This window comes from Battus philenor, unplaced genomic scaffold (assembly GCF_028537555.1).
Source record: "Battus philenor isolate CCGP_79_NKW_IND1 unplaced genomic scaffold, ilBatPhil1.0.hap1 SCAF_1, whole genome shotgun sequence".
In the NCBI taxonomy this organism is placed as follows: domain Eukaryota; kingdom Metazoa; phylum Arthropoda; class Insecta; order Lepidoptera; family Papilionidae; genus Battus; species Battus philenor.
The window spans coordinates 16,319,979-16,347,859 of record NW_027181661.1 but is presented as its reverse complement, the minus strand read 5'-3'; the positions used below and the strand labels follow the sequence as shown (position 1 = coordinate 16,347,859).

At 33.0% G+C, this 27,881-nt stretch overlaps 3 protein-coding genes across 7 annotated transcripts in view; all 3 read right to left on the bottom strand.

Annotated features, from left to right (window-relative positions):
* The window catches only part of ftz-f1 (ftz transcription factor 1), a 138,441-nt gene extending 134,151 nt beyond the window's left edge, over window positions 1–4,290 (bottom strand). For 2 of the 3 annotated variants that reach the window (XM_068764919.1, XM_068764928.1), the window contains exon 1: window positions 3,953–4,290. In XM_068764919.1, the coding sequence (XP_068621020.1) occupies window positions 3,953–4,127 (175 nt within the window). In that variant the 5' untranslated portion in view covers window positions 4,128–4,290. The remainder of the gene's footprint in view (window positions 1–3,952) is intronic. The other variant, XM_068764936.1, reaches the window with a different exon arrangement.
* Window positions 4,291–10,034: 5,744 nt separating this feature from the next.
* Window positions 10,035–11,916, bottom strand: LOC137919528 (cyclin-Q-like). Its single transcript, XM_068762624.1, has 2 exons — window positions 11,131–11,916; window positions 10,035–10,293 (listed from the first exon to the last, which is right to left on the bottom strand). Exons 1-2 carry the CDS (start codon window positions 11,794–11,796, stop codon window positions 10,204–10,206), a joined length of 756 nt encoding a protein of 251 aa, XP_068618725.1. The 5' UTR covers window positions 11,797–11,916; the 3' UTR covers window positions 10,035–10,203.
* Window positions 11,917–14,728: 2,812 nt separating this feature from the next.
* On the bottom strand, window positions 14,729–27,621 carry Mcad (Medium-chain acyl-CoA dehydrogenase). 3 transcript variants are annotated; one of them, XM_068777641.1, is made up of 10 exons: window positions 27,439–27,621; window positions 26,043–26,136; window positions 23,808–23,975; window positions 22,251–22,351; window positions 18,234–18,314; window positions 17,735–17,865; window positions 16,565–16,673; window positions 16,335–16,475; window positions 15,632–15,821; window positions 14,729–15,170 (listed from the first exon to the last, which is right to left on the bottom strand). In XM_068777641.1, exons 1-10 carry the CDS (start codon window positions 27,454–27,456, stop codon window positions 14,935–14,937), a joined length of 1,269 nt encoding a protein of 422 aa, XP_068633742.1. In that variant the 5' UTR covers window positions 27,457–27,621; the 3' UTR covers window positions 14,729–14,934. The 3 variants fall into 3 exon arrangements, with proteins under 3 accessions (XP_068633742.1, XP_068633725.1, XP_068633734.1); XM_068777624.1 differs by lacking the exon at window positions 22,251–22,351 and adding an exon at window positions 20,895–20,998 and having other exon boundaries at window positions 27,439–27,620; XM_068777633.1 differs by lacking the exon at window positions 22,251–22,351 and adding an exon at window positions 18,834–18,934 and having other exon boundaries at window positions 27,439–27,620.
* Between the last annotated feature and the right edge of the window lie 260 nt (window positions 27,622–27,881).

Genomic DNA, 27,881 nt, shown 5'->3' with positions numbered 1-27,881 from the left:
AAAAAAGTTAAAAATTAACTTATTTGACAAGAAAGCAAAGGTAACAAAATATTCAGCCTCATCCATCCATCCATATATTTTTATTTTTATCCATACGTTTACGTATAGAAATGCAAGCCGCGTGTAACAGCGAACCGCGGGTTGAACACCCCTGATCTAACATAATTCATAGCGATATTTCAAATAACATTTTAGGTTGTCTCTAATAACTAACCGACGAATAGAATTTCCCGGGTATTAGTACCTGAACGCCATTAAAGCTGCCTATAATTAATGTCGTATCGAATATTCAATACCGGATAATAATTTCATGTTACCGGTAAACCGGTAAAATTGACATATATACATTTACTATACAAAATAATCAAAACAATGAAGTATAAACTGCTCAAAGGATTGTTTATTTTCAATCTTTGTTCACCATTAAACCATCCAACAATCATGGATATCTTAGACCTCCCGTCTGTTAGTTTTAAACCAAAAATTAAAAGTATATACAGTACCCGGCGATAAATATTGCACATCGACCTTTGGAAAGACCTAATCGGCTAATTTCGGCCTCGTAGAGCACTATCTCTGTCCCACACTACCTATGTGACGTTTTGTCAGTCGTTGTATTTCGTGCGACAAAGATAACGAGAGTCGAGAGAATTGTCGATTATTTTAAAATTATAAATATGCTAATTTATAATTTTAAAATAATCGACAATTCAAAAGTGCATATAAATGCTTACTTGAATAAGGGATAATTAGAATTATAAAACCATGACGCCAATATGCAAAATAATCTAGATGGTAGCAAATATTTTAATGTCGCTTTCAATATTAAAAACTTCCCACAAAAAAAATTTTATCAGGTGCAATATTAGAATTTAAAAAAAACGACACCAACGACACTGTAAACGTTTTACAAATTTATTTATCAATTTAAATATGTTTCACGCGTATGTAATATTTATATTTAGAGTATTACGTATCTGAATATATTAATAGATTATTCTATAGTGCGGCATTCTAATGGAAATCAGATTGTAATTCGAAAATTTACGTTTAATTCATCATACGAACGGTGATAAATAATAATAACCATTCAATTATTAGGACATATAATAGAAATTGCGAGTTTTACACGATCGACTTCTCAAATTTTAACAGAAAATATTTGTGGTCATCTCAGGCAAATATTAAGAACGTCTATCCAAATTAGTAGTAACTGGCGCAATGCTGAATCATATAGAGCCTAGATCCGATAGCAAGTCCACTATCTAATACATCGCATCTTAAAAGCATAATCTGTCCACTTTGAAATTGGACCTCGCACATTGCGTGTACGGGTCCGCACTCTCCACTCAAGAACTTTAAGGCCCCAATGGCTAACTGTTCTAAAAACATGTGTCTTGACCAGTTACTTCAACCAGATCTTCTCATTCCTTAATCCATTTCGAAGAGAAATAAGCATTCTTCCATTGCTAGTTGAACGATTAAGTTTACTAATGTGGTCAAGATAGAAACCACGTTACAGTGCCAAAAGTTAATCCAACCTTTGTCTTTAGGCACTAAGGAATATTATTTTAATTGATCTTTTTAAGGGCCGCTCGTTCTCCCTACTATTTTTTCATTTTCTCCTTTCATCCCTGACAATATGTTATATTACAATTTCCTTCTGTACTTCACAATGTCTATCTTTCTTCACCCTCAAAATATCTCCTGCATCACCTTCTATCCCTCATCTTCGTTAAATACCACAGTCTGTTACATTATCACAGTTTTGCATGAATTATTTCTATTTTTATAACATCTATTTTATTATCTTTTCGTGTTAACTAAACCTATATTGCTTTATTCACGACTAGCTTCGGATCATGCTCGACCCTTTCTGACTTACTTTTGAGTCTTATTTATTGTATTATGGGGACCGGAAAGTAATGTCGTTTCTGTTGACATATTTTACAGAAAGACCGATTGATTTTTACCGCTCCGGCATTGAAAATCTCTATACTAGATGGCAAAAGGTTGTTGATAACGAACGTAATTATATTTTAGATTACGAATAAAACATTAAAATGCAGTCGTATGAATATAACTTAAGAAAGCGATATTACTTTCCGGTCTCCCTCAATATATTGTACTACTTTTTTGGAGAATTCTGGGAATATAGGGCGACATTCGACGTCGCCCATGAGGGAGGCGATGCTGCCCTCTTTGATCCTCTTCCCCATTTCGATCTCGGATTCAGAGCGGAAATAACTAAGGAATATTGGACGAGATGTTTCGTTGCGTGATCATATTAGAAAAAAATAAATGATTCGTAGATAGAAATAGCGATTCAAATGAAGTACTCACAACTGATTACATTTGGTTAAATTTTGATTAATGCATTTATTTTAAAAGCCTTTAATTATATTTGGATTGATTCCATAGGGCCCACCGCTGGACATGAGCCTATTCCATAGATTTCCAATAGAACCGGTGCACCTTAAAACTATAAGAAAAAACGTAACTAACTCTTTTGTTCTCATATCAGCTAATAGACACCTAGATCAAAGAGAAGACCTCCTTTAAAGATCGCCACAATGACTTGCGTTGACTAGTTACAACTGCGGGAGGGGGGGAGGGTTTATCCTTGCCGCGTCTACCTCGTGGTGACCACTCGTGAACCTTACGACCCAAACTGCCGTCATTTGCACGATGTAACTTATTTATAACATAACTATTACTTAATAGGAAAACTTTACAAACTTATTAAATAATATCATATGTTGACGCAACTCAACGCCGGTCACTCATCGAACCCCTTTGTTTACAAACAAAGCTCCGTCTCAGGTTAACAGTCTTTACAACAAAAAACTTGTTATCGTATAAAAATCAACTTATCAGCAAAATTTCTTTACGTGGACGATACCGTGTGAACTGTTACAGCGATTTGCTAATGTAAGTCATTTTGTGTTGGAGAACCCACTTTATGAATCATAGGTTATGTCTACGTACTCTAGTTTCAATATATTAAAACAACATTATGTTTTGATTACTTTGCAATGGTGAAATGTAATCTAGAATGGTAGGTCAGGAACGATAGAATATTAATAAGAGTTAAAGTTATGTAATTTTATCAATAATATTCGACATTTAGGATTTACAATAAAATCATTCGAAGGTATGTGAAGTGGTTCTTAAAATAAGCGAACAGGTAATCGAATAGATATTCGGCCTACATACAGATGGCGTACAGACTAAGTGCCGAACTAGAGTTGAAACATTCGAGTAAGCGATGGACGCGAGAGAGTTTATATTCACCAGTGATACGTCATGCCCAGCAGGATTACTTAATACATCGTAACGAGCGCGTAGAGCCTCTACCGCAGTGCGGTCGCACCCGGCCAATCGTGCCCTACTGACACCGAACGAAATCAAAAAGCGAGCTCGCCGCACACCGTCCGAATACAAAGCAAGCGCGACCATTGACTACGGTGCAAATGGTGCCCATTCACTCCGAAACTCCTCGCAACGAATCAAACATCATCCTATTTTATAACGCCGCTGTAATAAATGTTCGCTGATAAAAAAATCACTGTTTCACACGGCCAATTCTATCGTAGGATAGCGCGAAAAGCCAACGCGACGTTGCCGCACCGCCGCCAAGCGTACGAGCAGGTACATGTAGCCTCTACAGCGCATACGTACAACAATGTAAATGTAATTATTACACAAATACTTGTAAATTTAGACACTTAAATATTTCCACCAGGCCTCATGTCCCCCTAAATTCTAATTATTATAACGTCTTAGCAGAGTCTTATTCGAATAGAGCGTACATTCGAATTATGTTACTGTTTTTAAACACCATCGTGAGGACTTACATCCGCCTCTACTGAAAATAACATACTGGTAGTTATACATATATATTGCGAATACGTAACCATAAGTGTAATTATAGCTACGTGACTATACTTACCGCTAGTTGGATTCACATAGGCGATTTTGATCTCCATCTCTAAATTTTCAGTTGTTTTGGGCTCCGCACAATTTATCTCGTATTTCGGGACTTCCATTACTATGTCGCTTTTCGCCTGGCTGGTGGAAGCTGCCAGACCCTGCGCTACGCTCATTCTAGGAGATTCCTCGTGCATTATTCACGGACGGTCAGGCGGAATCGCTAAATTATTTCGCCCGGAAAAAATATATTTTTTCATCTACAATCATGAGTAAATCATCCAGCCTCAAAATTTGTCCGATAATACGGAAAATACCTTAAAAAACACAAAATGTAGGTCTCTAGGCCACTTCACTTACACTTTGATATTCCGACATAACTCGGGTTCAGTGGAAATACTGTACTCATGACTGACATTGAAATAAGTCGGTAAAGGGCAGCGAGAAATTAACCTAATTCGAAAAAAGTGTGTCATGGCCTATTTTTCAAAAAAAATCTTATTGGGGCATTATTAACGTTTATTTATTTTGTAATGTATTCCTAATAGTGCATAAGTTAGATATCTGAAGAATTTTTTTATAAAAGTACTAAGTAATGTCTTTATTCCGAAACATTCAACCAGGCCTTAAAAATTCATGTAAATGATGCAAAATGACTACATTTGCTCATGAATACGCTGTGTTGTGTAATAAATGACCGTTTCTATTGCACAATCCTTTCACAAGGGCTTCAAATGTAGGTCAATCTGTATGAGTATGATTGCAAAGTATTTCTCATTATTTATTTTTAAATTTCGGATGTCAAAAATTTTACAACATTAAATTTTGTGAAAAGTATTATATTTAAAAAATATTTTAAACACTAAATAATAAAAGAAATCTTAATTTTTTATTATTTAAATGTACATAAACTACATCCGGTAGAGCTTGCGCCACCTAGTATATCTATTAAAGTTTGCTTCGTAGAGAAGGCTCCGCTAATAATTACTAATAATATCATAGATGGCGCGCAAAGCCTTACTGAGTCCATACAAAATTATTTTTATTGAAACATGTATATTATTATATTTAACCATGGCATTTGTCTTAATGTTGTTAATAGACTAATAAATAAAAGAATCATGTAATATTTTACCTAGAAAAGCATTATGGACAGCTTACTTAAGTTAAAAATGATACGATAGGCCTAACTAATACTTTTTGGCTATAACAAAAAAATCAATAGTAATAAATAGTAATAAACAACTTAAATAAAATTAAAATTAATGCGTAGAGCGCAAACCACAACTAGTTGTATTTATTTATTCACGTTGTAGTTGCAGTTTAAGATGCCCGTCGATAGAGAGCGGTAGATACACAATATTTAATTCCAATAACTCTGAATAATTTTTAACGAAGCAGAATATTCGTATTTATTTTTATCTCGATATATCGCTTTCGGAATTGAAATTAAATTTTAAAATTACAACACAAAAATACAACTCAGAGCTGGCAACGAAAAAAAAACTATAAATAGTTTGGTACAAAACGTCAAATTGTTCGCTCCAACATGTCGCATGAAGCTGTCAAGCTGCGTCTAGACAGAACCGTTTCGTCCGCCATTTTTCTCTCAGGACTAAAGCTTTATTAAATGATCTCAGAAAATTCCCAAATCAGACAAAGGGGAGACATGCTCAACCATGCGATTCCTCTTGCGTCCCATTATTCCGCCTTTAGCCTTGCTTGACTCGCCTCCTACAGATATACTCCCGATATAAGCTCCCGGGAGCCACTACTAGATTCCATTATTCTGGTCACGTGTGATGAAGTCGAGGTTCCACTTGCGCTCCCGTAAAGTGCCGGGCTCCGATTACCTAACCAATAATGTGGCAAAACCGATATTAACCAGGTCCTAGTTGGTGTCTTTAACCGGCGTTGACCAACAGATTCTTCCCCAAACATTGGAAGAGTGCGAAAATTATGAGGTTCTTGAGACCCTCCAAACCCGCAACCAATCCCGCATCCTATCGGTCCATTAGTCGCCTAAAGACCTGAATTTACACTTCTGATGTCGACACCTGCGCCATCACCACATGACTTCAGACCGCAGCCTAGGTGGATAGTTAAAATAATCCTACCAACAGCGCCGTGAAACTCTTTCTTTCACCCCTCTACCAGTTCCGATCACACCCATGAAACTGTCGGGTGGACACTATACCGGGTATAACCTATATCTAGGTGTCATCCTGGATGACTATAAAGATGTAATTAGACACGTCCTCCCATATGCGAGTCTATGCTTCGCGCACATTATTCACGTGTCATTTAGAGCCCGCCGTAGTACGTACGTAATGAAAACCTGGTCTGTCTATCTGGAACTGAAAAAGATCGTCCAGTTCCTAAATCCGGCATCGATTCCTTACTTTGACTGTGCCGCCCAATGCGTAAATTCACTGATTGTAGGTACCACTATTTACAATACAATTACACTCGGTATATTCAAACGCCGCACCGTTCCGAGATCGAGACACTTATTTTGGACGACGCAATGACATTAAGACAAGCCATGTTCACTGCACACCGTCATGATCATTCGCTAGGTGGACGGTGGAGGCTAAGTTCAGGTAAGCCCCCCCCCCCCCGGCCGCTCTTTTCTCAGAATGTCAAATGGGTATTATTGAAGAGTGGCAACTCGAGACCAAGCTCGAGGGGGCTTTTGAGTCTACACCACGGAGCCTGCGCAAAGACTGTCTACCATTCTAGTGAAATTATAATATATAGTCGTCCTGTCTGATAAGAGGGCCACCCTTCGCTGCAAAAAATGTCCTAGTCTTACCTAAACATATTAAATGAATGATTGCACTTCCGACATAGTACACAATTCGCACAGATCTATCCAAACCTAATTACATATACACTAAATACATTCTTAAAATTACAGCTCTTTTCTCGGCAGTGCTCTCGGCTCATTCATACACCAAGATCATAACGAAGCCAGGTAAATCTGACCAGCGCTCTTGGCTCTCACAAGCCAATTGGGCTTATTACTGTCCCCGGGAAACTGCTGAAGAAAATCCTAATCAAAAACCTTTGACCTTTGTATCCGCTGTTGAAGGTAAGCTCAGCGATCACCGGCATGTTTTCAAAGAACAAACCAACATTACCATCTCATGACTGAACTCCTCGGCACTACAGGTCGTCCGTTAAGCCAAACGGGTCAGTGAGGGTGCCATCGCGATGTCCCTAGACACCAAGACGCCGTTCTTTAAAGCCTGGTGACCAACTGCCCCGAAATATTTTTATACTAATTTCGAGACAGGGAAGTAGTTTTAGATAACGTTGTAAAACAAGACACCAAGACGCTGAGTAAGGGGTACATTTAGGGTTCAGCATATGGCCCAATCCAGTAGAACATAATCCGGGATGAGCTCGAACGAGAATGCGAAATGGATTTGATCCTGTTGCATCCTTTTGCTGACCACAACTTACTCATTATATCAATGTCATTGTGCCGATTGTAACATGTGCTGCTGGCATGTAAGGGCAATCGGCTCATAAAAAAGATAATAAGGCGGCAAGATACCCTACCATACCCTACCACAGCCGCTCTAGCGCTCGCTGAACTCACCTCTCTCGCCCTCAAAGTACTGGAGGTAAAGGCATCGGAAGTCACAAGGCTAACTGGTGTCGCTGACCTTTGACCTGATTGCACCCCACGAGTATTGTATCTATTTCCATTCTCAACTCATTTAGGAATAATAATAACACTTCGCCTTCTGTACATTTGAACATTGACATTTAAGGGAATAAGTTCGTGGACTCCTCCTTAGGAGCGGCATTCGTAGTATATTAGGAAGACCGACAGACTCTTTCCCATAAATACAGACTCCCTCTTGCTCGGTCTTCGAAGTCAAGTTTGTCGCTATTTTGAAAGTGTGCTTGTGGGCGAGTTAAAGGTATCCGAACGCATTCACTATGATCCGCATCAAATAGCGGCAATTTCTTTTTTTCTCTCCAGTGGGGACACCTGTATGTTGTTGACCCTTGTGATGAAGGCGGTGACAACGATGAGGGTGGATGATGATGGTAACAATGATAACTTTTAACTGTTTATGTCTAGTATACTCGTCAGAGCGATACGAAACTTTTTCACATAATGTTGAGTATAGCCGTCAGATAAAAAAAATCGCATTCGCTTTATTATTAAACGAACCAACTGTAATTTTTTTTCTCTGAAAAAGGGCAAACAAAGAATTTTTAGAAAATGCACATTTTATGGTGTTAGTTTGACAGAGTTATATAGCTTATATTATGCAGATAATTGTGCGCTGCAGTAGTTGAAATGACGAAAGATGTAAGAGTCTGGTGAATTTTATTGAGAGGAAAAGTAATAGTAAGTACATATTCCTTTGAGGAATAAAATTGTGAAATACATAATTTTAACTATCCCTACCAGATGAATTATTACGATAGTGATGGAGATATGTGTTCGAACACAAAAAAATGCAAAACAATGATAATTTTGACGTCTTCTAATGAGAACGGTGATAAAGAAACAAGTAGCAGTGATGAAGGTGCAGGAAGTAGTGAAGAATATACACAAAGCAGTGATCGGGTTGAATACGACAGGGATGAATTTGAATAGAGCAGAGCAAGTGATCTTTTATTGCTTCGGTTTTCATTCCAATAATGCCTTAGTTTTATCTTTGTGATTTTTTTTATTAAGTAAATTTGTTTGGTAACAACGAATAAAAACATGTATTCTTTAAAAAACCAATACGCAACGTTTAATTTTTAATCATAATTGCCTTCTTTTATATGCAAAAACATTTTACTCTGTTTATATCAAGTCGAAATTAGTTGATTGTCCCTTTCCAAAGGTCGATATGCAATATTTATCGCCGGCTACTGTATACTGCTATTCAATTGGATGTAAAAAAATGTTTAATTATACTTTGCAAGACTGTATGTATATATTATCTTTTTTACTGAATACGTAATCTAACATGTAAAAATAGATACACAGTGTTTTAACTTCCCTTTTTCAAACCTTAAAGGCCCACAGAGTCAAATCCCTCCCTCAATTGTTTGTATGACCACCGGTCTTGCACTGCTTTCGTAAGTGGCGTATTTATATTTATACGTAGCTCGATATATATATATATATATAGATATATAAAATATATAATATATATATATATATATAAAATATATACATTTATATATACATTTATATACATAATATTTACATTTATATACATAAAATATATATATGTATATAAAATATATATATATATATATATATATATATATATATATTAAATAATGAAATTTTATGAGAATCCAATTGATTAAAAAAATCATTTAAACGTTTCTACCGCTTAGTGGGGTACAATATAGTGATAAAAAACTCTTCAAATATACTATACAAATCATTGCTTATGAGAAACATTCCAGTATTTAACTTGACTTGCTTTAACTTGAAGAAAAACATTTTCATCATATCAGCTGATAGATGTCCACTGCAAGGCATAGGAAAGTTTGCCATTATGATGAACATATTTAAAAATTAAAATTACAAATCTGCCTTGTTCATTTACAACTGTTTTTGCTAAGCTCTTTCAAAAATCAATACAATTATTATATATACATGTACATATATATAAACACATAATGTTATTGGCCCCAATTATTTTATATACTACTGCCCAGTTCGGAATGTTGAACCTACGAGATCCTTGCAAGAAACTGGATAATAATTATTTTTAGTATGCAATGTACGAAAACATAGTATACAATACTCATTTAACTAAGAAATAATAAGGGATCATAGTTAACCCTTAATTTGGCAGATTTTTTTTTTAATATTACATTAATATTCATACCACATGACTTTTAAGACCCAAGGATGTCAACAGAAAAAACTGAACAAGCGTTTGAAAATTAAGAAATTACCTAAACATTCACAAACAAATGATTACTTTGCCTTCAAAATTGATGCCACTATTTTTTTTTAATTCTGATGTATCTCTACTGATACATTATCAGGAAAAGGGTTAAAATATTTTACATTCAATATAAAACCACATTTCATTAAAAAGTTTATTAAAACTAGATTACTGCTTTTATTTTGACAATTTTATATCAACACTTTAAAATAGGGATAATTACATTGTATTTAATAAAACCATTTAGCATTTGTGTCATGCACATTAGAAGGTAGAGAATTCAATGTAATAATAAAAAAATTTGCAAAATCTTGGAATAATTTCATCATTTTATTTCTAAAATTTTCTACATAGGTTCGGGTTCCCGGTTGTAAACTTGCATAATTTTATCCATTATTTCCCAATTTTTATCTTTTTGCAAATCCTTAGTAAATACCTGAAAAATAATTATTAAGTAAATTAAATACTTCATAATTTTTATTATTTCATTTTATTATAGAAATATATAAATGAAACTTAAAATGAATCAAAGTGTAGATAAATATTTTTAATACATTAATTTAGGTCAGGCAATAGAAACCCATGGCAACTGCGTCTTCCCATAAACAATGATGTTAAGGTAAATTTCAAAGTTGTTGGTTGTTGTTACTAAACTATGTCCTTTAGCATCAACACTAGGTTAAAAGTTATTATAAACAGGTCATTAACTGTTTCCATGTACATATATTGTACATACTTTGCCAATTATATCAGTAGTAAACAAAAAAAAACAAAGTCTGTTGTAAGTATATCTACGGAATGATATAATTTGCAGCTTAAATTTTCTTGCAATGTTATAATTAGAATTGTATTAAAAATACAACAAACTTTAAAGTCTTTACAGTTTCAGAGTCTATCTTCAAGTTATTTATATTTGGCATCCTGTAAGGGGTATAAACAACCTTCTTAAGAGTTTTGATAGACTCTATTGGAAAGCAGTGGGAGAGGCCTATGCCCAGCAGTGGACATCCTATGACTGATAAGTTGATGATTTTTTTCCTCAATAGAAAGAAAAGTCTATATTGAAAAATTAAAATAAGACATTACTGATAATGATCACAGAATGTGTGAAATATTTACCAATTTAAATTAAATGTCAAATTAGCAAAGGTAGTTAACATAATAAGCTCTGTAGCTTGGTTTCAGAACTTAAAGAGTTTTAAGTTTTGAAACCAAGCTAAGCAAAAAGTTTAATGATTTTTAGCTTAACAATGAAAAATACAATGATACTTACAGAATACCAAGCGGCATCATCGTCAAGAGTTGATGCTAAAGGCACCGACACGCCCAACACATGCAGGGCTAGGGTTAAGCACGCCACAGCTACATGTGGTGCTTTATAATCTATTATTGAAGGCGAATGATGAAAATCTTGCAGGAAGGCCATCGCAGTGCGAGCTATTGGTGCCGTACGCCACTGTGACGCCGGGAACCATTCTTGCAGAGTTCGTAAATAATGCAACAAATAACGGTGGGGAGATGAAGTATCCAAGTTAAACCCCAACAGACGCAGCACAAGCAGCTCGGCTTGTGCTACTGCTGCTTTCATTGACCAATATTCTTCACCAAGTTCCAAAGGCCCAGCGCCACGGTTGATACTATTGTGAGCAACGTTGACCGCGTCCCTTAGGCGAACCGGTTCATCGCGTGACTTCCCCGCTGCGCAAAGACATGCTGTGCAGATAACGTAGCAGTCGTAGTCATTTTTATCAGCTTGTTTGAAAAATTTGTGGTAAAACACAGCCGCTGTAGCAACAGTGGCTGGCTGCAAACCAAGCTTAATGCCACACTCGAATATATAGTTTGTCGCCATACTGTGACTTGGAGCATTACGATAGTCAGGTAATCTTCTTTCTCGTCCTGTGCTTTGTAAAGCCATCACATCTATCACGTCCTTCATGTTTTCTTGAGGAAGATTTAAAATCAATATGGTTAACCACAAACCAAACAAGCTAGTGTAATTTTTTTTTACCTTTTCATTGTTATAAATTTGACGGCATGCCCAGCTATTACAGACACAAAAAACATTATAGACCTAGAGTCATAATAATGTTAGTGTACTAAATATAATGAGAGTATGTTTTCGACATCAAGAAATATATAGTATATGTACTAAATATACTTTGATAATTAATAAAATATTTTTGATAATTAATAATAAAAAATTGTAGAATTGTATTTAACGAAAATTAATTTTTACAGCTATCCTTTACATTGTTACGTTATTATACATTATTGCATTATTATATAATATTGCATTATTATACATTGTACAGCATTCTTCATATAAATAAAGTATTTCATTTTATTTTTAAAAAATAACTTTAGATGTAAGTTATGTAATTATCAGCCGAAATTTTTATAATCAGTTATTTAGCTCGTCCAGAGAGATCTGTTTACGAACAACTAGCGCCATCGGTCGACGCTAGCCGAATCTACAGAGTTCCGACACGTCCATCTGCGTCATGTCCTCGTGTCAATAGTCTGGAATGATAAAATGAATCAAAGTTATCGTTTATTTTTTTGAATGCTCTCGGCTACATCTGGCCCCCGAAGATCCGGAATCACGGCGCGGTCTGACACTGAAAAATAAGCCATCACGACCCAGAAAGATCCCTGTCATCACTTTTTGTAGTGACGTTTCATAGAGACTTCACTGTCTTACAGCACCAGGCTGTACAGGCTTCACTATTTTACAGCAACATCACATAATAGTGATTTCTTGTTTACAGAGGCTACATTGTCATACAGCAGCATCACATTATATCGACTTCTCACTGTACAGACTTTTCTATCTTACAGCAACATCACATTAAAATGACTTTTTATTTACATTGACTTCATCGTCTTAACAGCAGCATTACATAGTGACTTCTCACTGTCCAGGCTTCACTATCTTACAGCAACAGCACATAATAGTGACTTCTTCTTTATAATGGATTAATTGTCTTACAATGGCATCATGTTATAGTGGCTTTTTATTGACAGGGCTTCATTGTCTCACAGCGGCACACATAGTGAATTCTGGTTTGCAAAGGCTTCATCTTACGGAAACATCACATTATAGTGGCCCTGGTCTTATTACACATGCACGGACACTGGAAAAAGGAAATATAATTCTTTAAAAGTTTTGTCATATTGAGGGTTTGATAAATTGCTTGTTATGCAACTGTAAATAAACTTGGAAATATACTAGGACTAATACAGATTGTTTTAAACAACAGATTTATGGTCTGAGTTTATAACTATCATAAAGCTATAGAAACTAAGCAACATTTTTCAAGTAGCCAATGAAAGGCGGGCTATTTCCATTGTCACAAAATAGTGAAAACAATGGAAGCAAAATAGTAAATACTAGTATGATATAGAGTATCAATCAGGTACAGAGCTGTTTAACTTGTATGCTTCTATGACAAAATCATGACAGTCTTGGTCGCAGACCATTATGCAAGCAACTCACCTTTATCTAGTGCTGCATTATGTCTGCCGTGGGATTAAACTGTAATTATAAAACATCTTTTGAAACTCAATGAAGTAACTATAGGTTAAGTATTGACAGGCACAAGTTGAGAATGTAAAGAATTCATTATATCATTTATCTAAACTGTAACTCTAAGAGAATACTAATGCAATTATTATTTAAATGAATATCAAAATGTTGACGTTTATAAAGTAAGCGTTCTGTTTCCGAGTCAAAACGAAGTTAAACGAATTCACCGAAGTGTTAAAGTTAACATTGATACACATGTACATTCCTCTGCACCGCCTTATTGGCTCACTAGGATTAGGTTGTCTTCATATTTACTGTTGATAGGGTGAGGAAATGTAGATACTGTACTGATTATTATAACAGGTTAAGTCTGCTTTATACGTCGCGTAGTTTTGAACCTAAGTGATTTTTGTTTTGTGATTTAATGCCATAGCTTCTCTTTAAGTAAAATGATTTCCATCTCTTTAAAGTTTGCTAAAGATACTGTTTGCGAGAGTAACACTATCCGAAACATTGTAATGACCGTTGAAATAAGTTTTTTTCAAAATCTTTTTGCGTCACGACATGAAGGTTACAGTGAGAGCAGTTAACACATTGACAAACCACAAATAATAATACTTATTTTTTCATGACGATCAAATGTGGGTAGGTTTACATTACCTTTTTAAAGTCCTTGTTACTACAAGTGAGTGTACAACTACAGACCACTGACCATAGTTACTCGTCGCAGGTGTTGCACAGGTTTACGAGAGTGAGGATGACATGTTTTTTGTTTATGATTCTTCTTTATTAATGTAAATTATACCGCGAATTAACATTTTTAAACATTTACGATCAACAAGCGCCATCTGTCAACGCCGGCCGAATCCACAGAGTTCATGTTATTTTTTTTTACTAGACGACAACAATTACGAAAAGTGTCACTGTAATATAGTTCCTATTGCCATTACCATAGAGCTTATTATTAAGTAAAAAGTTTTAATTTTTTTTAAATAATGTACTGACAGTTTGCAGGAATGTATAGTAAACAATACGCTTTTACTTACAATATTATCATAGTGTTATTTATAATTTCTGAACCACTTATTTATGGATGGCATGTACCATACTTTTATTGACAGCAAATGAGTTGTAAATTCGCAACTTTAAAGCTTTTATACCCATAACTAATAATTTCATTACAAGACGGTATGTGAATAAAAAAGTATTAAAAATCAAGTAATCATTTATAAATCATACCACATTTAAAGAATTTTTATCAAGAACTCTATGGATAATATAATCAATATGTGTATATAAATTTTTAGATTCTTTGGGTAACAGAATAAAATAAAAAAACATATTAAATTAAATATATTTTAATGATCAAATATACAAAAAGACACACATACAAACTTTTACTTACAATCGAGGAATATAAAAGGTTAAAAAAATACCTTATATCAGCACCCGTTTACTAACCTGCCTCATATATATATGCTATTGTACTCAAAATATAAAGATTTGTGTATATGTGGATATAAAAATTATTTCATTTAAATATATCATCTATGCATTGGTTTGCTTGGCAGCAACGAGAAGTTCCCTGGAGATGATCAGCTTCTGGATTTGAGTGGTGCCTTCGTAGATCTGGTAGATTTTGGCATCTCTCATTAGCTTCTCAACCGGGTACTCCGTGTTGAAGCCATTTCCGCCGAAAATCTGCACGGCGTCCGACGCTGCCTTGTTTGCGATTTCGGATGCGTGACATTTGGCCACCGACGCCAACACCGTATTCTTCTGGCCTAATGGGAAATGTAAAAAAAATGACTAATCGCAGAATTAGTATATATATCAGAGCATAATAATTGATAGACCAGAGGGTCTATCGCACATAGCTACAATGACCCGTGTTGCGACGCTTATATCCAGCTAGTGGAGGGGTTTAACCATCGCGGTAGCCAATCGAGAATATTTGATGAAAATACTTTTAAATATGATATCAATGGTTAGGAAGTCTCTGCATTTTTGGCGATCGTTTCTGATGGTGATGACAACGATGAAAACATTGATGATGCTATTGAAATGTTGAAGATAGAAGGTGACGATGTCTGAATTAACTAATGATTTATTCGGCTTGGAAGACCAATTCGGTCCTCATGACAATATATTATTTTGTAATAACATTTTGTTAGGGATAATATTCTGAATTTTTTATTTTTAATTATCTGGTCGATAGTTAAAGTGAGGAATATTTTTAGCGAACCGTGATCGACCATCCATGCGGCACGTTGCCAAGAAAGCCGAGCTGTTTCGACTCCGATCGCCATATCTGCCAGCAGGAAGGCAACCGCCTGGTGTTGAGCGATGGGCACACCGAAGGTCTTGCGTTCCAGGGAGTAGCGCGTCGCCTCGTACAATGCGCGCTGAGCGAGACCCGTTGCGCCTGCCGCCACCTGCGTCACAATAAAAACACATAAGACGTATTACAAAATTATCACTTAAAAATAAGTATTTTACTTCATACAATGCAAGATATTAATACACTCACATAAGATTATATATATTAGTGAAAAGACTACCCGCGTCGCTTCTACCGGCTGACAGCTGCGGTACATATTTTATATACACCAAAACGTTTACAAGATATATTGTAAATATTTCGACGTATATAAAATTATTAAATTTCATTTAAATGACGAACTTTTGATTTTCTGACTAGTTTTTCTGTAGCTTATTACTTTTAATGATAATATAACTGACAATACAAAATTGCTTGTAAATATTCGAATAAAAATATTTTGAAATTATATCTGTTGACATTTAGAAATCTATCATTTATTATATGTCTACTTATAACAATCATGTAAATGAGTCTACCAACTTCCACACTTTTCGATTTTGATCTTGACTTTGGCGTGATTCTCTCTAATATTCGTAATGAAAATTACAGTAAATAAATTACTTACCGGTGGGCGTGTTTTATCAAAAGCGCCCATGGCGATTTTAAATCCGGCCCCCTCACCGATCAGCACATTCTCTTTGGGAATGCGGACATCCTCGAACGTAATTCCACGGGTATCTGAAGCTCGTTGACCCATGTTTTGTTCCTGAAAATAAAAATAATTTTTATAAGTTATTTCCAAATATCTTATAGTGCCGATTTTTGTATTGATTTTTTAATATCTAATCTGTTTACCTTACGCCCGGGTGTAACTCCAGCCCACTCCCTCTCCACTATAAAACCAGTGAAAGCTTTGCTCGCTGGGCATTTAGGATCTGGATTGGTCCGGGCCAACACGAAATACCTGGACAGATTAATTAAATTGTACATACATTCTACATTGTTATTACATATAGGTGTAAAATATTAAAAACGTTTATATACATAACTCTATATTTAAAAACCAACAAAAGCTCAAAATTCGAATATTATTAAATTGTAGTGGCAACATTACGTTATCGTCTAGCGCATCGAAAAGGGGAATCCCACAGAAATATTTTTTTTCGTTAACATTGGTGTAAATACGGGCGAAGCTCTTATGAATATACACACTTCTAATTCGGATTTCTGGATTCCTGTTGTTACTACCTCAAGACCAATCGACCCTGACGAATCCTACATAATATTAAAAATAAATTATTATTTACTATCATTAGTTATTGGCTTGTCTCATTCCAATAGATTCAGTAATCACTTTATAAAGTACGTTATAAATAGGCGAAAGCTTTAAAGTTTTTTACAGACAAACTCTACATTCCACATTTTTGAAGCCTTCACACCAATAACCACAGCCTGATTATACAATACATAGAGTCAAGGCTTGTAAAGTTTAAGCGATCCAGAGCTACTATGGTAGAAATTAGAATTATCTTCAATTATTTTAACATTATAGGTAGTAAGCGACCACCGCCTCTGAACTCTACCAAGAGCCGGCTGGGCTGGTATACATCATAATATCAAGCATGTAAATGAATCAATAGATAGAGTTCCACACATTTCAATCAATTAAAAACTCTAGAATGCTATAATAATATTTATTTAATAATGTACTTTAAATTTTAGATATATAGGTACATGTCCTAAGCTGTTAATTTATTCAAGACGAAATTCAGGCCTTATATTATACATTTTTTATTCTTTTTAGCCAATGGACGCCCACTACAAGGGATAGAACTCCAAAGATCGTGACAATAAGAAATTAACTATGTCATCGGTTCACCTAGTAACCTTTTGGAGACAACGACCATCGGTTTTTCCAGCTAAATCAGTGATCTTGTACTATTTGCTTATGTATACATGCGTTTATTTTTCGTCGTGTACCGTAAGAACAGCCCTTCCAGAAGTAGAGACCATAAAATCACTAACCAGTTAGCAACTCCACCGTTGGTGATCCACATCTTCTGACCGTTGAGTATCCACTCGTCGCCCTTCTTCTCGGCGCGTGTCTTTACCCCGGCGACGTCAGACCCTGCGCCTGGTTCTGTGACGCAGTACGCCTGGATTTGGAACAAACAGATCTCATTTTACAAAAACGTACAAAAACCGTTGTATCCCGGCTATCAGTGATGCAATCTAGTCAGACAATTTAGTATCGGTCACCTGTGACTGACGTGCTTTGAATATGTAAAACAGCCGTCCACCTGGAATTTATTACCGTGGAAATATTACGTCAAAAAACTATTATATAAGTCCATAAATATCTGAATCTAGTAAACCAATAAAAGAGTTCTTTATTTTTGAAATACCAAAAAAGGTATCTACAATTTGCTTATAGTGTCAGCCATCGATGACTGACGGGCGTTTATAAGTAAAATTAATCTTATTTCTATTAGACATAAAGTGTAAATTATAATGCATCACTCACAGCGAGAAGTGGTTCCTCGATCAGTCTTCCGAGATACTTTTTCTGCTGTTCCTTATTACCGGCGAGGATCACGGGCGCTTGCTGCAATACAATTTGGTACACACTGTATAAGCAGTAATTGTTATTATAAATTCTCACATGCTCCATAAATAATGATTAAAAATATTTACAACCCTACTCAGTTAATATTAACATATGGTATGATTAAAAATTAGTTATGTCATATGTAATAAGTGTATATAATAACAAAAGAGGTTATAAATTATGCTTTGCAAATTTAACAGTTAACAAATTAAATGTATATTTAAATATCATATAAGAAAAAGGTATATTTGAGAAAATTTTAAACAACGGACTGTTTTTAGATGGTAAAAGAAAAATAAAATTATAAACACACAATACAATACAAGTATTAAGAACTCAAGCGAAGATAAAGCGCATTATGTTAAACATACAAGCTGCAAACAGGATGTGATTGCAAAATAACACACTAGGAACAATGAAACGAAAAGCTCGCACAGAAGATTCTAGAAGACGGTCGACTTCCAAATTACTTTCAAGAGATGGATTAAATAATATATTCACGGCATGCCCACTCACACCGAGTCCATTTGCTTCCATTGCTGTCATAATACCAGTGCAACCGAACGCCAACTCTTCAGCAATCATGCAGCCATCAAACACCCCCATTTCCATACCACCTGCAATTTTGTCAATGATACCCCTTAGACCAGTGTTTTCCAACGTGGGGCCCACGCCCCACGGGCCCACTATTAACGGGAGTACCTCGAAAATGGACTAGACACTAGTTTAACACCATGGCTTTAATATTTAAATGATGTATGTAACATTGGGGGGCATAAGAATTTTAAAAAAGCTAACTTGGGGCATGCCACGAAAAAGGTTGGTAAACACTGCCTTAGACAAAAGACTTAGTTCCAAACAAACTCATCAAAGAGACACTATAATCACCATAACGAAAATAACACATCAACATTATTCATGAAGGAAATTGGAATTCACAATCTTCGTAATAAAAAATTATAATATACCCAATAATATATACGTGATATTAAACTACTCATTTAACATATAATTAAATTAAGAAATTTTTGCATATATCAATGTCTTAACAAAATGTTGACCTATCATGAGTTAACTCGTGATGGGTTTTTTCCATCACTATTGTAATCTCTGTTGGTGACCATGCAGTGCAATTTTGGGTCAGAAAAATAAAAAAGATGACGGAACGTAATGAAGAATCTTTCAATGAATTATACACAGACGCTTTATCTTATTCTCCGAGTAATTATGAATCACATTGTGGTAACTTAAAATGATACATTGCTTCTCTGATATTAGGCCACCAAAATATCAAAAATGAAATATATCATCAGATAGTAACAATTTGAAAGAAGAGTGAAACGAACATGATAAACTTACAGAATTATTCAAATAATTCTGTTATGAATATTGAATTTGGTGACACTCTGATTATCAGTAGATAACGGCTTTAACCAATTTGTACCATTCTCAAATGAAAATGAAATTTATCAAAAATGGTACCAGGTGACACGAGATAAATTTTCAGTAAAATTGCCTGTCAACAATGTGTTAAGTTACCCATGTTAACATTGTTATACTTCATTAATATGAAATTAAAATATCATTTCTGATAGAAATATAATTGTAGTTGTATTATACAGATTTTTTAAATTTCATGCAAATAAAAATTAGTCTTATGTATAAAATCCCTTTAAAAATTACAATATGTATAAGATTAATTAAATAATTAATTTATTAATTATAAGATTCTTGGGTTTAAAAAACAATTAAGGAAAACTTATCACTACATGTAAAAACCAAAATTATTCTCGTAACTAAACCCTAATATCAAAACTATAATTGTGAACCGTCCGAAAAATATTAAACAGTTTGGTACAAAAATAAAATTGTATATTTGTGTAACACCATATGTATAAAGACTAGCTTTGCTTTATACAACTAAACAATGGTGTATATGAACCTACATATATAACAATTTCGATACAAAATGTAAGCGAGTTAGTCTGTGAAAACTAAGATTCATATAATTCATGATTCATATGAATAGTTTATAAATATAAGTTAAACTTAAACCACGAGAGCTACAGTGAAGTTTTTATAATTTAACAACTTTAATATATTAAGTACTTCGTAATAAAATGATTCTTTAGTAAAATTTTACAAGTCACATCATGGTTGCAGTGCATGTTGTAAGGTTTCACATGAAGCATATTATAAGAAAATAAATATTTATAAGATCTTGTTCCTTCATAGCTTTTATAATTCTTAAAAATGTCCAAATAATATATGATAATCAATGTATAAACAAATATAAATAATGCATTATTTGTATATGACCAGTAGCATTAAACAATAATCAAAAATTTGTAAATTCTATTACATTTGTGATTTCATAAAACTATTAACACAAACAATCATGACCATTTATGTCAACCAAAGCTGCTAGCAAATTGTACAAGTTCCTATATCACTATATCAACATTTAAACATTGATTTAAAATAAACATAGAACATTAAACATATATAACATAGATCATACACCTTTACAACCCATTGTTGTACATAAGTGATTTATAATTTTAATTCAGGACTCACTCCGAGACCAGTTCCTCCAACAGCGGTGCCTATGCCAGTACAGCCGAAAGAGAACTCCTCACCGATGAGGCACTCTTCAAAAACACCAAGGTTTCCCACACCCCCTGTAATATCTTCCTCTTATTCAACTGCACTCATATATAAATCTCAAATTGAGAATGACTTCACAATTATTGCTTTGATACATGGCAAAAACTTTGCATATAATAAAATTAGAAGAAAAAACAATATTAATAATAATTATATGTAGAATACAAAACTTTGGATATATTTATATAGTAAATTATATCCTAATTTTAAAATCTTATTAAAAATATTACCCAGTTTAGTTCTAGACCTAACTTAAGCCTTACTAATAATTAAGCTTTATTTCATAATAAATTTTATCCAAATTTTTTTAAGAAAAAAAAGGATAATTTATATTTACTACGTACATGTTAACATTGCTCCAAATTTATTCTATTACCATTGCAGAGTACAAATGTCTTTTTTATTTTGGAACATAAGTGCAAAATTTCCCTAAATTAATATTGTTTTTTTAATAATCAGTTACACTTAAAAATTATAAAGATAACTATTAGGTTAACACTAAATGATACATTTAGCTTTTATATTTCAATAACCGCAATAATGGAAATGAAGAGGTCCAATGGGAAAAGAAAAGTTGACTAGCCATGCAAAAGGTAGACAGATGATATTTTAGAAGAATTGATGAACAAAGTAAAAGAAGCCTACACCCAAAGAGAATCTTTCAAATCAAAGAAATAAAATTCTCTTGTGACACTTCAAGGAAACAATAATATTTACCGGCATTATTTTAAATGTATTTGGAAATACACCCAACTCTTTTTTTACACACACACATTTTTTTGGTCCTAACACTAATCCCTAATTTTTTTTTAGATTGAACAATTGGTACATTACCATAATTTTTATTTTGGTCTAGTCTGTAATACATTTGCATGCATTTTCAACTAGCAATGAATTGTTGCAAGATTTTTATTTGTATTTTAATATGTTCTGTTCTTACGAATTGTTTTTTTTTTATATTTATATGATATCTATTTCATTATTAGATATTTTGCAGTTTATTAAAAAAAATTCACTTCATATGTGATTTTTAAATTTGAGAAATATGTTCCCAATTTACAATATGTCATATGATATTTTAGAATGTGATTATTGCATCATGCGTCATGTAATAAAAGATTTGAGTGTATATTTTTGATAAAATTTTATTTTGAATATAAATATATATAATCAAAGCTTGGTTAAGCCAGGCGGATAGCAAAACGGATCTGATTTCCACATGCTTACGGAAATCAGATAAGAAAATTGTATAATTTATAGGCTCACTGCCACATTAGTGATGCATATTGCTGCCATAAACGCTGAGCAGCCGAAAGCTATCTCTTCACAGAGAATACAATCCTCGAACACACCTAAACCTAATCCTCCTGCGAACATTCAGTATCATAATATAGTGTTCATTATCCGGACAAACATGGACTAGGCTTTTGTAATACTGTTATATTAAAAATATGCATAATTTTCTTGTTCAATAAACAAATAAAAATTGGGAAAAATTCAATAAATATATTTTTTGGACGAATAATTCACTATGCATTGAACACATGAGTAAAGTTACATCTATTTGGCCATCATCAAAGTAATATATTTATCTTACTACTGTGATCCGTTGACGAAATAAAAAACAATATTGTAAATTACTCATAATTTATGGAATGTAAAAATTTTTAATTAGGTCTTTTAGTAGATTAATAAGAAAAATATTAATAACTTGCAGACATTTGGATAGACTTTACGTTGATGTTTCGAGACTAAATTAAAAGTTATAACAAAGTGTACACATGTATATAACAAATAATCTTTATTTCCCTTGATCACTTCACTGAATCGGCTCTTTTTAAAACTATTTTACTATATATTTATAACATCATTATTTAATTTTATTGTTTGTCTCATTCATAGAAATAAATATTGAAATTTATTGCATTATCAACTAGATTTGAACTTCACGCGTTTGACAGCTCGCATTGAATTTGACGCGTTTGATATTACACGCGCGGCAAAGTTATATTGTCGTTTGATCTCTGAATCTATGAATATTCATCAACCACATAATAATTTTTTTTAATTCGCATTAAATCAATAAATTAAGTTATCTCTCTAAAATATCTTTCATTTTGTTTTTCTATTGAAATGCGATATAATACGTGGCGGTATGAAGTCATAACAGCCTAAAAATGGCCGAACGCGAGAATAAGGTTGGCAGCACCGATTTAGAGTCCACAATTAAATAATAAAAAGAAACATCTTAAAGTGTTTCATATTGAGCATATTTTTTTTTCAAAATTACTTTTATTTCTCGAAAGGGTTTGGATTTGTTGTTATATAACAATCGTGAACAACGTAGTAATAAAATAGCAAACGGATATATATATATATATTCAATTAGAGTTACGAGGTTGTTAAAAAATAACACGTAAATTGTATTCACAAGGTTATAGAATAACACGTTGATTTTATATTGTCCTACAGTGTAATTTTTTTTTCAGTTTTGTGTGAGTATTTTGTTTTAAGTTTTCGTAATAATTGTTCATTACATCTAACCACAAAGTTACTATTCTATTGAAAATTATAATTTTATACTAAACTCTCAAAATCTACGTATATATTACCTGTGATAATAATCAAAATTAAAATACATTGATATATATATATATATATATATATATATATATATAACAAAAGAAATTTTCATTCAAATATGTAATAATTTACATAGATTATATATATACATAGATTGTCATATAACTTAGTTATTATAGAATAATAAGTATGGATTCATAAGCAGTGATCTTGAAAATTAAATTAGACCAAAAACATTACCGCAGTGCTCCGGAATGTGGCCATTCATTAAGCCCAGCTCCCAAGCTTTCTTGACGATCGGCCAAGGGTATTCCCCTGTCTTGTCATAATGGGCGGCTACCGGGACTATTTCTTCCCTAGTGAACTTCCGGGCGAGCTCCTGCAGTGCCTTCTGTTCATCGCTCAGTTCTGAAATAATTTGAAAATTATTTTTATTCTATTTATAAACTTCTTCAAAGTCTTATATAGCATAGGCGGATGTTAATGAAGTGACTATAGCCATGGCTCGCCACGAAACCTTGATTTGGGTTGTCACTCATCAATAATAACATGGCACTCCAGAAGGTCGAACCTCTATTTGAACATATTCAGACAGCATTAGCTCTGGGATAAGTAGTGCCTGAAAAAACTCCAGCAAAGGTTACTAAAATGATCAGAGTTTGGCCACCCTTGTAATACACAAACCGACCTCCATTCCGAGGCCGGTTTCATTGTCTGGAGATTTGACATATTTCATATGATTGTTTTAACCGTCAGAGTCACAGTAATGTATCAATGTCGGTTTTAAGATATGGGTGTCTACCTACTGGTTTTAATTACGTATATACCACGTCTTGGCTTAATAGAGTTTAGTAATGGATAGAAGCAGATTTTTTTTTGTGTTCAACTGAAGTTAGTTTGTCATCCAGGATAATAAAATACCTAGATAACGGATTACGTAATGAACAAACCCAAGTGTTAAACAATTGTCAACAGTATGCATTTACGAGTTGATTACTTATCATATATCAAACGGTAGTAATTATTTGCTGAATGTATACAGCGCATACTACTTGATAAATATAAAATTGTTATGTTCTAATTACATATCCAATTAATTTATCTTGAAATAATTAAATGCACATTTAAAAGCAGTGTTAACATAATGATTATCGACAGTTTCTTCTGCTTGTAATATGTAGAAAGCTTATTTTTAGGAGGGAACGTCCTACAGCTGAAATGATGACAATGATGAAAATTATATAAAACGGTGAAAGTAAATGTTTATAGACAAAGTTACAAAAGTGTCTTATACAAATCTTTCTTGTACTTTTTATTCATTCGCAAGTATATGTATGAATATGTATATATTAATTACCACACGCGTTCACCAAAGGAGACTTAAATATGAATAATTGATGACTGTTGTAGGAAAACGGTGAGATTGTGTAAGACAAGAATGTGCATAAAAAGGTTATGGTTGAAGATCGGTCAGACCAAGGTGATACGGTGATGGTGTGTGTATGCTGGGCTTGGAAGTCCATTTAGATATCTATACAATCAAACTGACAAGATTAAAGTGGGAAGTTAAGTGAAAACGGAATTAATTAAAAGAAGGGTTGTAGTATTTCAATATGTTAACACTAGACCACAAAGGTCTTTAGCCACACAGGAAAAATTAAAAAGTTTACAAGATAGCAGCCAACCAACTTCAATCTTTATCAGAATTATTTTCATAGTGTCATATTAACATCAACTACCGAATCTATTCGTTGTTTTTTCATCATAATTCTCAAAACTTTCACAGCAACATCATCATTTCACTTACATGATGACAAAGTGTCAATAAAGAAATGTTTGCCAAGCTATATACTATAGTAAAAGTAAATAAGTTAAAAACAAAATTCTCTCAAATTTTTATATAAAATATGAAGCATCTTTTTCCTGTTAATTTAAATATACTAACAAATATGCTTTGCTCTTGGTTTACTGGTAGAGTTTTGAATTTTATCACAATGGCAATGAATACAATAACTAGTCCCCACCACACAGTATTAATTCAAATTGCATACAATTGCCCATCGAATAGACAATAATTAATTGAATAAAAATGAAAACCAACATTAATTAATTGAATCATTAACATAGTTATTGAGGTAATATTCAATAATACCTTGAATAAACATACTTTATTTTATAAAAATTTAAAACCAAAATCTATTTGACAATATTAATGGCAGTTAATATTAATGATATGCTTTGACAAGAAGAAACAGACATAATATTAAAAAAAAAATTTCAACTCACAAAAACTTGCATAATTAAGTTGATTAATCATCAAAACAGTTTAAAGGTCACTAGTGAATATTATTTTTTCTCACAATCAAATGTCAAAAATGCATATTCATTTTTTACCCTAATCTTTACATCTGATCATGTTAGATTTACCAATGACAAGATATACACAATAAATCTATTGCTGATAAAAAAACCTACCAAAGCAAAAACCTGTTGGAGGAATGGCTTTCACCGATGCTACCGGAGCAGAGGTCGATAGCTTTCTATACACAGGTCTTGCAGCACGTACAATCTGTAAAAATATGTACAGGATAAACATATTTTTCAAAAAATCTAATAATTACAAACATACAAAAATACAAGTTGATAAGTTACAGGTATAAAACTTTTAAAGAGGCTGTATACATTCAGCAGAGTTGTATTGTAAAAATCAATGGTCAGAAATAATAAAATATGTAACATAAAAATAATATAGTCAAAATTCCTAAAGTGTTAAAATGTGGTAAAATTACTACATATTAAAATTAATTACTGCTCATAATTATTTGGTTAAAAGATTTTTGCATACAAATGAGCTATACGTTCAGTAAAAAGCTTTTAAACCTATAACAATCACCTCATATATTGAGGGTACCATCTTTACATTGGTTGTAATTAATTCATGGTGGTTTTACTGATTTGATAATTCTGAACAACCATGTAACACTTAAATAGTTTGTTTTAACCAAAAATACAAAATCTAAGTAAAATTTTCTAGTTTATATCATATATTGACAACAATTTTGCAACTGTAACCATCTAAATGAACAGAAATCTAGAAAAAAAACCAGACTCTTTAACACACTAAGCCTGGATTTTCGTTAATGGTCTTAAGTATGTTAAAGTGTAATCAGAAGTGTTTAAGTGGAATAAGGTGTTATCAACTGGTAATAATAAATTGCATTTTAAAATGACTATAAATTGATGGTCTAATTTTTATTCTAATTTAACATTGCTTTTCAGATGCTTCCACATCTGAAAAGCAATGGGCAAGGTTCATTTAAGAATGTTATCTAACTGTACATATATATAGTACCTACCTAAAGTAAGCAAATACAAGCAAGAATGTGAATTATGATAGAAAATGGAACATTCTATAATCAGATCATGATAAAAGCTAGGGAATCATTCTTCATGACAAAATTAATTTACAAAAGTGGTCTTTCTTCAGAAAGTACTTTACTGAACTTTAAACCTCATACTTAAAAATTTACAAATGCCATTATATTTATATAATATTTAAAGTTTACAAATTTTATATCTGATAAAAAAAGGAATCTTAAACATTTAAATTGAAGAATCTTATGTTCTGTTTGAATGGCCAAGTTAGCAAAAGTATAGAGATTTTTGTAGTAAAATAAATTAACGATGCTTTTTATTTTTATAAAAGCCAGACTTTTAACGAAAGAAGGTTAAAGTGATCCAAGCAGTTTTATTTTGTATTTAAAAAGAAATAACGTTATTTATTAAATTAGTACTTAAAAAAGATTTTTTTAAGTAAACTTAATTGCAGAAATTGTTTTAAATTAATATACTAAATAAATTTTAGACTCACTTGTGATACAGGATTCATGTTGTTAGTTTTTGGAATAAATAACAATCTGATATACTTTCCCGAGCTCAAAGTCTAATGGACTTTGTACCAATCAACGGATAGATTATCCAAAGAGAATGTTTAAATTATTTTACTCTTTGGAAATGAGCACTATGTGGCTCACTTATATTAAAAGTTTAAAGGTCTGTATGTTGGTAACTACGTTCATATTTGATAAGACAAGACAATAGGTGTTACCAACTTAAGCCAACAACATTAACTATTAATTAAAAAAGTGAAAAGACGCTTTGATACAAATTAAATGAGAGCCGATAACTGACAACAAGAACTACCGAGTAGATATTTCAAGAGATCAGCGAGCATAATTACTAATTTGAAAAAAAAAATTCACATGCAAATAAAATGTTGTAGCGTCATTTAAACATTTCGAATTTAGTTAGTAT